This window comes from Anastrepha ludens, chromosome X, assembly GCF_028408465.1.
Source record: "Anastrepha ludens isolate Willacy chromosome X, idAnaLude1.1, whole genome shotgun sequence".
NCBI lineage: Eukaryota > Metazoa > Arthropoda > Insecta > Diptera > Tephritidae > Anastrepha > Anastrepha ludens.
In genome coordinates this window covers 97,280,293-97,293,150 of record NC_071503.1, presented here as the reverse complement: position 1 = coordinate 97,293,150, position 12,858 = coordinate 97,280,293, and the positions used below count along the sequence as shown (strand labels likewise).

At 40.1% G+C, this 12,858-nt stretch overlaps 1 protein-coding gene and 1 pseudogene across 1 annotated transcript; one reads left to right on the top strand and one right to left on the bottom strand.

The window, feature by feature from the left end:
• Window positions 1-6,539: 6,539 nt before the first annotated feature.
• Window positions 6,540-9,723, top strand: LOC128870488 (uncharacterized). Its single transcript, XM_054113167.1, has 2 exons — window positions 6,540-8,846; window positions 8,902-9,723. The coding sequence occupies exons 1-2, from the start codon at window positions 8,812-8,814 to the stop codon at window positions 9,299-9,301; spliced, it is 435 nt and encodes a 144-aa protein (XP_053969142.1). The 5' UTR covers window positions 6,540-8,811; the 3' UTR covers window positions 9,302-9,723.
• On the bottom strand, window positions 9,685-10,434 carry LOC128870489 (putative nuclease HARBI1; annotated as a pseudogene).
• Window positions 10,435-12,858: the final 2,424 nt, after the last annotated feature.

The following is a 12,858-nucleotide window of genomic DNA, read 5'->3' as shown; positions in this document are numbered from 1 at the left end:
CGACATGCGCATGTGAGGTATGTATGTGTTTTTGTTGTGTTCTAGAACATTTTAGAATGTGTGGTGGCAAAGCGGCCATCGCGTTGTGCTTGCTGTTGCTTTTGCGTCTATCAAAGTATTGTGTTTTTGTAAGTACAATATTAGGAATATCGACTGGTGAAAGACAAAAGTACACGGAAGCAAGAAGGGAGCGCTGTGCTCGCGCATATTTTTTTTTTTTTTTTTTTTTTTTTTTTTTTTATGGAGGTGGCACAAAGCATTGAAAGCCGAAAAGTGTGAGACTTGCCTTTCGGCTCACCCACTAAAAACCCACCCCAGCTCCGTTTCCCTCCCGCGGGACAACCGTTAAGTAGTACTTCACGGAAGGGGGAGCGGCCTATTGCCTCTTCATGAAGATCTGCGCTGTTGTTCAGCGCTACGCAGTTTGGAGATTACTATTTTTGCCATATTACATACAGCGGACCAATATTCTTCGGACTCTATCATAATATCGACTAGGTTATCAGCCGTAATTGGCTTCCCCACCCTAGTGCTTAGTTCCCCCCTTTCTAACGCAAATCGCGGACAGACAAACAAAACATGTTCTGCGTCTTCTGCAGTTGGTGCACAATGAGAACAGTACGGGTCGTCTTCGTGCTTAAACCTGTATAAGTAGGATTTGAAGCACCCATGTCCTGTCAGTATTTGGGTCAGGTAGTAATCTAACTGTCCATGTTCACGGTTAATCCATTTGGAAATAATGGGAATCAAACGGTACGTCCAACGTCCGTTGGGAGACGAGCTCCATTTTTCCTGCCATAAACGCTGGCTGCGCTCCCTTGCTATCCTGCGTATTGTCTGTCGTTCTGAAGTAGCTTTGTTTTGGTAAACTTCAGCGTACTCTTTTGCCATTAAATTTATTGGGAGTAGACCTGCTATGACCATAATGGCGTCTTCCGATACCGTGCGGAACGCGCAGCACACTCTGAGGGCACTCAATCGGTACACCGATTTCATACACTTCATATACGAGCTGTAGTTTGTGGCTTCCGCCCATGCCGGAGCTGCGTACAGCAAAATCGATGAGACCACAGTATTAAGAAGTCTCCTGCTGTTTTGCCTAGGGCCTCTGATATTCATCATTAGTCGTGTTAGCGCAGTTACTGCTTCTGCCGCCCTGCTGCTCGCGTACACCAAGTGATCTTTGAAATTGAGCCTACGGTCAATTATTACGCCCAGGTACTTAATGAATGGCTTCGATTCTATACCATGATCGCCCACCATTATATTAGCTGACTCCACCATCTTCCTGCTGCTAATTAATACGACTTCAGTTTTATGGTCCGCAAGAGTTAGACCACTGTTACATAACCATCTCTTTACCATGCCGACAGCCCGGTTACATGTTTCTTCGGCTCGACGGAGTGTTTTGGCCACGACCACAACAGCTATGTCGTCAGCAAATCCAATGATTTGCGACCCTAGAGGCAGACTGAGGCGCAAGACTCCATCGTACATGACGTTCCAAAGTAAGGGTCCCAGGACTGAGCCTTGTGGAACTCCACCAGTTATTTTGTGCGCTTTTACCCCAGCATCGGTTTTATAGCGCAGTGTTCTGTCGGAAAGGTAACTGGCGACAATCCTGCGAATGTACCTTGGAACGTGGAAATTATCAAGGGCGATCAGAATTTTGCTCCAATTCGCCGTATTGAAGGCGTTCTTGACGTCTAGTGTCGCAATTAGGCAATACTCCTTGCTACCGTTTAGCCATCGAGTACCTTCAATTGCCTTCTGCGCAATGGTCTTGACTGCAGACACAGCATCTGTTGTTGAACGGGCTTTCCGGAATCCGAATTGTCGGGGTGATAGACCGCCTACATCCTCTATAGCAGCCTCCAGACGGACTGCAATCAGTCGTTCCAGGATTTTTCCTGCAGTGTCGAGCATGCACAGGGGGCGGTAGCCTGTAGGGTCTTCCGCAGGCTTGGATCCTTTTGGTATTAAAACCAGTTTCTGCAACTTCCACTGGGTTGGAAATGTACCTTCCTTTAGGCATGTATTGTAGAGATCTACAAAAATGTCGGTACGACTTTGGATAGCAACTTTTAAGGCCTCGTTGGGGATTCCATCCGGTCCGGGAGCTTTATTATTTTTAATCCGTTTTATGACCATAAGGAGTTCTTCTTTGTTGGTTAGCTGCAAATTTTGGTCGCCTTCACAGGATCCTACCAATTCGTGGTCTCTTGTAGTGTCTTGGACGGGGAACAGAGTTTCTACTACATTACGCAGTGTAGTTGGGCATGTTGTTGGGAGTGGCTTAAAGACTTTGAGCTTTTTCATAACAAGCCTGTAACCGAGGCCCCAAGGGTCGTTATCGGCATCGTCGCATAGCTGCAGGAAACACCGGCGTTTACTGTTTTTGATTGCCTTTTTTAGGGCCTTCCTTCTTTGCTTATATTGGAGCTGGTTTTCTTGAAAACTGTCCGTACCCCTAGATCGTTGGTAGATTCGCCTTGCTCTTAAACATTCGCTGCGCAGTTCTGCAATGTCTGCTGTCCACCAGTAGACAGGTTCGCTGTTGCGCTTATTGGGCCTCGTTTTGGACATGGCTGCGTCGCATGCCTCTGTTAGGTGTCTCATGGTTTGTTTTGTTTTCTCAGATGCATCCCCTCCGAGAGTTACATCTGCCAGCATGATTTCGATAATCTCAGCCTCCATTGTTTTAATTTTGTACCGCGTGTCGTAGTTATTTGAGAACCTTTCTTCGCCGTGCTTCCTTATTTCACAGATTATTGCGAGGTGATCGCTCCGAGTGTAATGCTGGCTGACGAACCATTTCGTGTCGCGAACAAGACTAGAACTCACGAAGGTAAGGTCGATTATAGACCCCATTCCCGCCTTTTGATACGTCTGTTGACTTCCTGTGTTCATCAAGGCTATATCTAGCATAGCGAACGCTTCCAGCAGGGCTTGCCCTCTAGGGCTTGTCCGTGGGCATCCCCAGTTAACAGCCCAAGCGTTGAAATCACCGGCTACGATGACAGGTCTATGCTCCTTTACATCCTGGGCGAGGTTCTCCAGGATGCCTGTTGCTTCCAGCAGAGTTAAGCTGGGTGGTAGATAACAGCTGTAAATGTATGTGCCTTCAACGCGTGCACGTACGAATCCGCGGGCTGCATTCACGCTCATCAGTTGGGATCTATTTACTCCACAGTTCCAAATCGTTGACTTGCCTGTTGTGTCAGAGGCCCAGCCGTTACCTTTTTTGTGTTTATAGGGCTCACTAAGTATAGCAACATCTATTTTGTGTTCCCGTATGGTCTGCTCGAGTAGGTCCTGGGCGCTTTCACAGTGGTTGAGATTTAGTTGCAAGATCTTCATTTCTGCCGAATATCTTTAAGAGCTCTCAGATATTGAGGGCACTTACTGCTGGTCATCGCATGCGCCGTATCACTTGCCTTTTCCTTCTTGCACATTATACAGCTTGCTGTTTGTGTGCAGTTTTTGGCTTGGTGGTCCTTATTGCCACATTTGAAGCAGGTGTTTGTAAGGTCAGCTGTGCTTTTACAGCTTACTGCCACATGCCCATATTCCATGCATTTAAAGCATCTTTTTGGCTCGATCTTCTCCCGTATGCGTCAAATTACGAGGCCTATACGGATTTTATTAGCTTCCACCAGTTTGGTAGCGATTTCCGGTGTTACCTTTAACGTCGCCGTTTGTGTTCCTCCATAAGCTTTTCGCAGACCCAGGATGGCTGAGATAGGTACCTCTAGCTGTTGAAATTGTTTTACTACCGCTTCGTGGACTTCTTCCTTTGTCGTGATTTCATCAAGGTCACGAATTTCGACCTGCCTCAGCTCCGTAAGCGCCCTGACATCTACAGTTTCCCCTAAGGCCGCCTTAACAGCTTCATGGACCTTCGAGGTATTTGGGTCTGATGATTTTTCTAGCAGCAGCAGTAACTCTCCTTTGGCTGTTTTCTTTACTCCTTGTATATTATTGCTAAGCTCCTTAAGACTTGGTTCTGTCTTAACGCGCTTCAGGATTTCGGCATATGAGATGCTACCAGCGCTTTTGACTACAATAGCGTCCTTACGTGGTGGTATTCTCCGTCTGCGATTGTTTTTGGCGTCGCTATTTTCCGTCTTCTTATCGTCTCGCTTTAGAGTATTCTGCGTAGACCCCTTTTGGTTCTTCTTCGATTTAACCAATTGCCATTTTTCCGTGCTTGTTTGCTCGTTCGTTGTAACCGGCGTATTCTTTAGGACTTCAACCCGGCTAGTTTTGCTTCTTTTGGCTGAGCTTACGGCGGCGTTAACAATTGCCCTCTTTGGCGTGCAATCCGTTGTGCGCTTGATCAGAGGTGATGTTTGCGTCCCTTTGTCTTGAATGACAGGTTTCGCCTCATTCGTCCCTCTTGGTGCCTGGTTCATCGGGGTAAAGACAGATCTTCCTAGTTTCTTATGGAGATCCGCTATATTCGCTATCAGATCCCTCATTGGCTGGTTGATGTTTCGCTTTGGAAGCTCCATCATTTCCGCTAACTCCTTGACTTTATCGCCAATTGCTTGGTGAATTTCTTCAGCCGTCATCGCCTTCACGAAACCGAAGTGCTGCATACACGGTGACGCCGATCTAGTCCTTCCTGTATCTGGTGGCGAGTGCGTCAGCCTTGAACTCCTTTGGAAAGGGTTCTTAAGGAAGTCCCCACAGCCATTATTGCCATCTGCAATAGCTGTTGTGATTTTTGCTGATACTTCAGCCTCTTCTGTCGTTTGTAGTTTTGTATTGTTTGTATTCATTTTGTGTGGGCCCCAACTTCTAAGTCGTTATCCATATTCCGATGCGTAGTCACCATTGACGATTCCATGGTTGTCTTTGCATGCAGGGAGGCCATGCTAGGGTTGACAAAGGCTCCTTATGGGAGCTTAAGTTCAGAGCCGAATCAGTGTTAACTAGGAATATTACATCTAGACCTACGCCGACACTTAATGGCGACGGAATATGGAGCGTTCCTAGAGATTTGCCATCATTTTAACGGGGCGGGGGCAACTGCACCATTAGCCTGAATGCCGTTTCTGCTAGATACCACTCCGCATACTAAGGAAACAGAATAGTGCAGTCGTCAGCTCAAGATTTTACCTATATCCAATCATTTTCCAGTACGCCATAATTAAGACCTTACTGGGCTCAGTCTTAATGTCATTGTTGATGGTTTGACAGCCGCACCTAACATGGTGAACAGACGCTGACCAGGAAGCCGTCCATTATGGAGCCGTCGCGCCTGGTTTTTTGTATTACTCATCATGCCTACACATGATGAGGTGGACACCTATATCTAAGAGGCGGTGTCTTCTCGCCACTGTCACAAGAACTTCATCAGATTTATGCTGGCTTTTATACCGCATCCTCCGCTCCTGATCGCTCAATTGTCGGGGGTTGCTTATTCGTTTAGACTTATTTCGCAACTGGCCTGCTACTACAGGCTTTCCGGCTATCCGCAACCTGCCGACCCCCACGGTAGCTTAGAGCCCAGCTTAGCAGTCCGATCCCTAGGGAGCGTGAACCTCCGTGCATATGTACATATATGTATGCTTGAATGTATGAACGTGCATGGATGTTGTAACATATGAATACAATTATTTTGTAGGAAGTTTAGAAGGCAAGTAGGTATATATGTATGTATGTATATATGCTAGGACATAAAGTCGGTATATATGCATACATAGAGCAGAATTGTTTTTGCACTTGTTAGGAAGAAACTCGTTCACTAGTGCGCATGTGTATTTGATTTCTTGTAAGAATGTGATGTGGTATGACATGTGTACATACATAAGTCAAGGTTATTTGGGCATACTTGCATATGTGATATGATGTTCTTGCGCTTGCGCATTATTGTTTTTCATATACAAATGTACATACATACATATGTATGTAAATGCTGTCGAATACATAAACTATAAATTGACATACAATATAAAATAAGTGTTGATTTATCTTAAACCGTTCTTTTTTTCTGAATGCAAATACCTCCTATTGACATGTACATACATATTATGTACTTATGTATATTTCATATACCATCATTTATTTACATATAAAGTATACGTTCATTTATGTACATATGTGTGTAATGAAAAACTTCATGAATTACTTTCAGAACTTTATTAAAATTTATTCGCGTCGCGCGCATGCACAAAACCTTTTGTTCACAGGCGCAGAAATAAACGCTCTGCGTATTTATCCTCCCCACGTGACTCGCCATCAATTCTCGGCACAAATTTTTTTTTTCGTTTTTAAATTTTTTTTTTTTTAATGTAATCGTAAAAAAATTTGTAATAATATACATTTTATGAATCCGCTTATCATTTCAAAAGTAACAAAATGGTCAAAAAATAAGCAGTCGAAGAAATAAACGCACCGCCTATTTTTCCTCGCCACATGTTAGACTCGAGTTCAATTCCCGGCGCAAACTTTTTTTTATAAATTTTTATTTTTAAATCGTTTTTTTTTTTAATGTAATTGAAAAAAAAAAAATGTAATAAATTTTACGTATTCGCTTATTATTTCAAAAATACGAAAATAGTAAAAATTTAATTGGTTTAATGTCGAGGTGAGAAATGTGTTGTGTGTTGAGGTGAAAAATGTGTGGTGTTTCTAATTTTTGTGTGGGCAAAAGTCAGTGAGGTGTCTATAAACTCGGTGTGCTAAATGACCTTACTACAAATCTTTCAAATCTCAATTGTACTAAAAAAAGCTCACAGTAACATTTGCACCTTCTCATTGCATTAACATTCTCTGATATAACTACGCATACAAACTTTCAACTAACGCAGAATATGTGCATATAAAACTGCGAATCGAATAAATGAGTGATTTAGAAAAGTTCATTATTAATTATAGATTAACGCAATCGTGAAAGACGTGTTGTGTATGCGGTACATAGTCTCATGTTTGACTCAGGTTCAATTCCTGTACACACTTTTCTTTGTTCGATATTTTTATTTAATTTTTTGTATTTGGTTTAATTAGAATTGATTTAAAATAGTGTATTCAGGTTTTTCTAATACCTGTTATTGAGAAATTTATTTTCTATATAACATTATTCATACTTCTTTTGAATTGATTTATGTATATGTAAAACAGCCATAGAGGCAATCATTTGAATATGCATTCCTATATTTAATCTCTTCAGTCAAATTTGAACTACTTACATAAACATATTGATGAGAAAATATTCTAATATCCATGGATGCATTCAGAAAGCCAAACGCGCATGCACGCATATGTATATAAATATATACAAACCTTCAACGAACGCAAAATGTATGCATATAAAAAACAACAACTGCGACCGTCTTCTTGTCCGTCAGTGAAAAGATGGGATATGTATACCCTATGAGCAAAAAGAACCGGGAAGGTGATGTTGACTGTTTCTTTCGATTGCCAAGGCATAGTCCACCATGGGCCAGACAGTCAATAGAGAATATTATTTATCCGTTTTGAAACCTTAGAGAGATGCTGTGTGTTGCAAACCGCCAGAAATGTGAGCAAACAATTCTCAGATTTTGCATGATGATAACGCGCTATCGCACTGATGAAATAGAATACAAATCGGCCTGCCGGGGGTGTTTGGAGGACTGGGTTAAACGTTGGCACATGTGTGTTGCTTCAGACGGGTCATATTTTGAAGGAGATAATATAAATCTGCCTTAAATTTAACTCTGTTTTGTTTAATTTAAACATTCCCGGTACTTTCTGATCATAAGGTACATATATGCAGCTTTGCGGACAGCAATGTGTGATTCGCTGTAAGTCGCATTAACTCGCGACTGTCGCACAGTTAGAAGACATATTTACATACATATAAGGGTGCATACATACATACGGAGCCGCGGCCACTCGACATGACAAAAATTTAAGATTTATCAAATATTTTCAAATAATTCCACGCGAAATATTCCAATATTGACTATTTTCGAATGGTCGCGAAAATGAATGGTCGTTTTATGAATGAAATTGAAATATGAGCTCTAATGCTGAAAACAGTGAAGCCCGTAAACGCAATTCCGGCCCAGCTGTTTCAATCAAACTAATGAGAGCCCCATGTAAACGAAAAGTTCCTTCCTTCCGTATCGTAGTACCGTAGATTTTATTTCACGATTATTAAAAAAAATTCCGTAATTTTGACCCAGCTGATTGCACTCTCACCACACAGTGTTGCCAAGCAGTACATTTCGAAATCATTTACAAAATAAACTTAGAAAAATTATAATTTTTGTTAAAATAGCTTAAAAATACTGTTCAATAATGTTAATTATAGATAAATGAACTATTTGCATTTGTTGGTTTTTGGCTTTGGTTTATTAAACAATGAAAAATTGTAACTGATAACGCGGAAGTGTGAAAAAGTGTGTAAGCAAAAATATCAATGGCAACATTGTGTCGATACAAGCAGATGCATATGCATATATATTTATAAATTTGTGTACAAACACATAAAACACGGAAATGGCGCTGAACGATGAGCATCTTGTATCCCTAGTACAAGATAAAAAGGAACTCTACGACAAGAGCAATCCTCTATATAAGTTGCAGGGAAGAAAAACGATGATATGGGAACAGATCGGAAAGGAGCTGCGCACAAGTGGTGAGTGGGAGCTATATTTACTAGTATTTCAAATTTCATAACAAAGTTATTTTAGAGGTGAGGTATGCAGACGGAGGTGGTTAGCTCTTCGCGATCGATATGGCAGAGAAGCCAGAAAATCAGAAGCACCATCAGGCAGTGGAGCAGACTACCAGAGGCAGTGGTATCTGCTTGAAAGCATGTCGTTTTTAAGGCCGCATGTTATTCCTCGACCGTAAGTATAGTTGGAATATTTTTATAAAGCGATAATTAATAATGTTTTTTTAAAGAATTAGGTGCTCACACAATGTGTGCCCAGCAGTAGCTTCGCTTACACCTTCAATTGCTACTACTACGCTCTCACCGTTGCCACCAATAGTGCCAGAAGAAGAGTTTTTTGATGATGTAGATTCACCATTGCCATCAACATCAGCGACATCTCCACCCCAGTCACAGCGACCTAGCGGAAAAAAACGGGACAGAAGTGCTGAGGTCGAGAATGGCATCTTGGAAGCAATCGATCTCTTGAAAAAGAGATGCCTAGAAAGAGAAAATAAACCAAACAACTCGGCGGACTCCTTCGGTTACATGATTGGCTCAATGGTTGCCAAAATGAGTGCAGCTAAGCAAGCCCGGGCCCTGCAAGGAATCCTCGAGGTTATATTTAAAATAGAGCAGGAGCCGGAATGAGGGTTTTTTTTTAGTTTGAATTTTTTTTAATTTAGCTTTATAATTCGTTGAATTTTTTTTATTTTTATCTTTTATTTCATTTTTTTAAGTTTACTTTTAAGAATCTTTGAATTGTATAGCATACGAAAAGAAAGAATGTGGAATATGAATACTGTTATTTTGTAAATATATAAACTTTGTACCTGAATTTTGAAATAATAAAAGAACTACTTGAAGAATGAAAATATTTCCAAATATTTTTAACTGCATAAAATTACAGTTGGACTTTATATTTGTAAGTATATTTATGTATATAAATTGCATAACTAAAAGTTCGTAAATAAAATTCATGAATAAATAAACATAAATAATAAAATAATTCATTATATTTATATTTGTTTCACTTCACATGTCTTTCAATTTTATATGTAGGGTCCGCCAATGGAAAGGTCTATGTCATCTTGGTATGGTAAAGCTCCATCATTTATGAAATAATCAGCAAGCCTATCGCGGATATTAAATGCATTTGTTGAAGCTCTCCGAATTGTAGTCCGTATACGTGGTAATGACGATTCACTATTAATTTCTCGTCGCCATTCCCCACAATGAACGATGTTGCCTGGTTCTTGTCGATCAACATAATTTTCAGGGCAATACCAACGATTGCGATTGTTTAAAATTATAAAATTGTGTAAAACAATGCAGGCCAGCACTACTTTTTCGCAATTTTTAGGGTCACATTCAATCGTGGTGCGAAGAATTCTCCATCGCGCCGTTAATATTCCAAAGCTGTTCTCTATTACTCTACGCGCTCTTGAAAGGCGATAATTAAAAATCCGCTTGGTTCTTGGTTAGTTAAATTCGGGATATGGACGCATCAAGTTTGTTCTCAATGGGAATGCAGCATCACCAACGAAAAAATGTGGTAATGGTTGGGGCGATTCCATAGATATACGCGCGGGAGGCGGTAGTGGCAAAGTATTTTGCATCAAGTTCTGTCCAAACGATGAAAGTTGAAAAACGCCTGTAAAATATACATATGTATTAGGTGAAATAACTTACTACATTTAAATTTTATTACCTCCGTCACTCTGACTACCATAACTCCCGATGCTTACTGCAGTGAAAGTATACTTGGCATCACAAACGGCCATCAGAACGATGCTAAAGAATTTTTTGTAGTTGTAATACATCGAACTGGACTTGGCTGGACATTTGATTGCAAAATGCTTGCCATCGATTGCACCAACACAATTTGGAATGTTCCACATATCAAAAAAATCCTTCGCAATATCCCTGTACTGGGATTCTGTAGGTTCGCTAACGTAAACTGGAGAAAGTAGCCGCCAGATAACTTCACAAGTTTCCTGTATTATTTCGCGCACTGTCGTTGCACCTAACTTATAACTCCATGCAATGCTCTTCACAGATACACCTTGTGACAAATATCTAAACAACCAATAAGAAATAAATATTAATCGACTTGAAGCCTCGCTTTCTCAATATGCATACAGCAAAACTAAAGATAGTCTTTCCTCAGGACCAATCCGCTGTTTTGGCTTCCTCAAGGAACTGCTCTCTAATTTTAAAAGCAGCTCATACACAGGCGTGGACATCCTTGTGTGTGAAAACAATTCATCAGGCTCCAATGTTTTCATTCGGCGGAACACTTGGATTTGATAACCACTTGTGCCCCAATTCCTATTTAATGGCCGAACTTTATACCTTCTGCACTTTTTTTGGTCCTTGTATTTTTTACATAAAATATATCGTTGAAATAAATTCAGAAATAACTCGCAAATTTCGATGTCTTCTTCATCCATTTTGTCACTGATGTATTTTGCAAATATTGTTTGTATGTATGTAACCAACTAAAACAAACGGGAAATAGTTTTGCTCAGTTTTGTGCACGGTAAGGGCATGCGGTAAGGAAATTCCGTGCGGACTTCACTGTTTTCAGCATAACTTATGAATGAACTTTTTGTTTTTGTTCTAAATTGTTCAGCGCCGTCGATGATAGAATCATGGCCGCTGCGACTGCGTCTACGAATGTATTTTGTTTTTGTAGTCGCTAGGCTTAGATTTTAGCTTTGGGCGACATGCGCATGTGAGGTATGTGTTTTTGTTGTGTTCTAGAACATTTTAGAATGTGTGGTGGCAAAGCGGCCATCGCGTTGCGCTTGCTGTTGCTTTCGCGTCTATCAAAGTATTGTGTTTTTGTAAGTATAATATTAGGAATATCGACTGGTGAAAGACAAAAGTACACGGAAGCAAGAAGGGAGCACTGTGCTCGCGCATATATGCATGAATGTATGAACGTGCATGGATGTAGTAACATATGAATACAATTATTTTGTTGGAAGTTTAGAAGGCAAGTAGGTATACTCGTATATGTATGTATATATGCTAGGACATAAAGTGGGTATATATACATACATAGAGCAGAATTGTTTTTGCACTTGTTACACCCGATTTACACACGGAGACATCTGGAAGGGAGACACTGGAAATTCTCTTTTCATGTCTCATTCGCGGCCACACGGGCAAAATTGTTTTGGGCAACATTTTGACATTTAATGCTTTAGCATCGTCTGTTTCGGATATATTCTCGCACGCGCTTACATGTAAAGCGGAAAACGTTCGTCAACAATTTCTTAAATATATGAATGAAAAATGCAAACTGGCTAAATAATAAATAATTTGTTGTTTTTTTATTTAAATATATTTATAAATTATTGTACTTGAATAAAAAAAAAATTAAATTAAAAATACTTCATACATAAATAATTAACTTAAAATTAACTTGAGTATCTAGAAATGCGGGTAAAACTAGAATTCAACATAAAAATGCCCCATAATATATTTTAAATTATACCTACTTTACTAGCAAAAATAATCGTGCATTTCCCAAGCAGTGTTCGGATGTTTGTCATCTTTGTTATCTTCCGTTTGCTTAAAACCAACACATTACTCAGAACCTTCTCCCACAAAAGAAGAAAACAAATGAAGCAACTGTCAAAAATTGCTTTAAGATTGGAAATACGAATAAGAAGCACAAAGCGTGTCGCCAGTACAGGAGACAAATTCCCTTCTCTCTTCCGCGGCCGTCCTTCACCCCCGAACAAAATGTTTCCCTTCCAGTTGTCTCTTCGTGTAAGTGGGCACTTAGGAAGAAACTCGTTCACTAGTGCGTATGTGTATTTGATTTCTTGTAAGAATGTGATGTGCTGTGACATGTGTACATACATAAGTCAAGGTTATTTGGGCATACTTGCATATGTGATATGATGTTCTTGCGCTTGTGCATTATTGTTTTTCATATACAAATGTACATACATACATATGTATGTAAATGCTGTCGAATACATAAACTATAAATTGACATACAATATAAAATAAGTGTTGATTTATCTTAAACCGTTCTTTTTTTCTGAATGCAAATACCTCCTATTGACATGTACATACATATTATGTACTTATGTATATTTCATATACCATCATTTATTTACATATAAAGTATACGTTCATTTATGTAATATACATATGTGTGTAATGAAAAACTTCATGAATTACTTTCA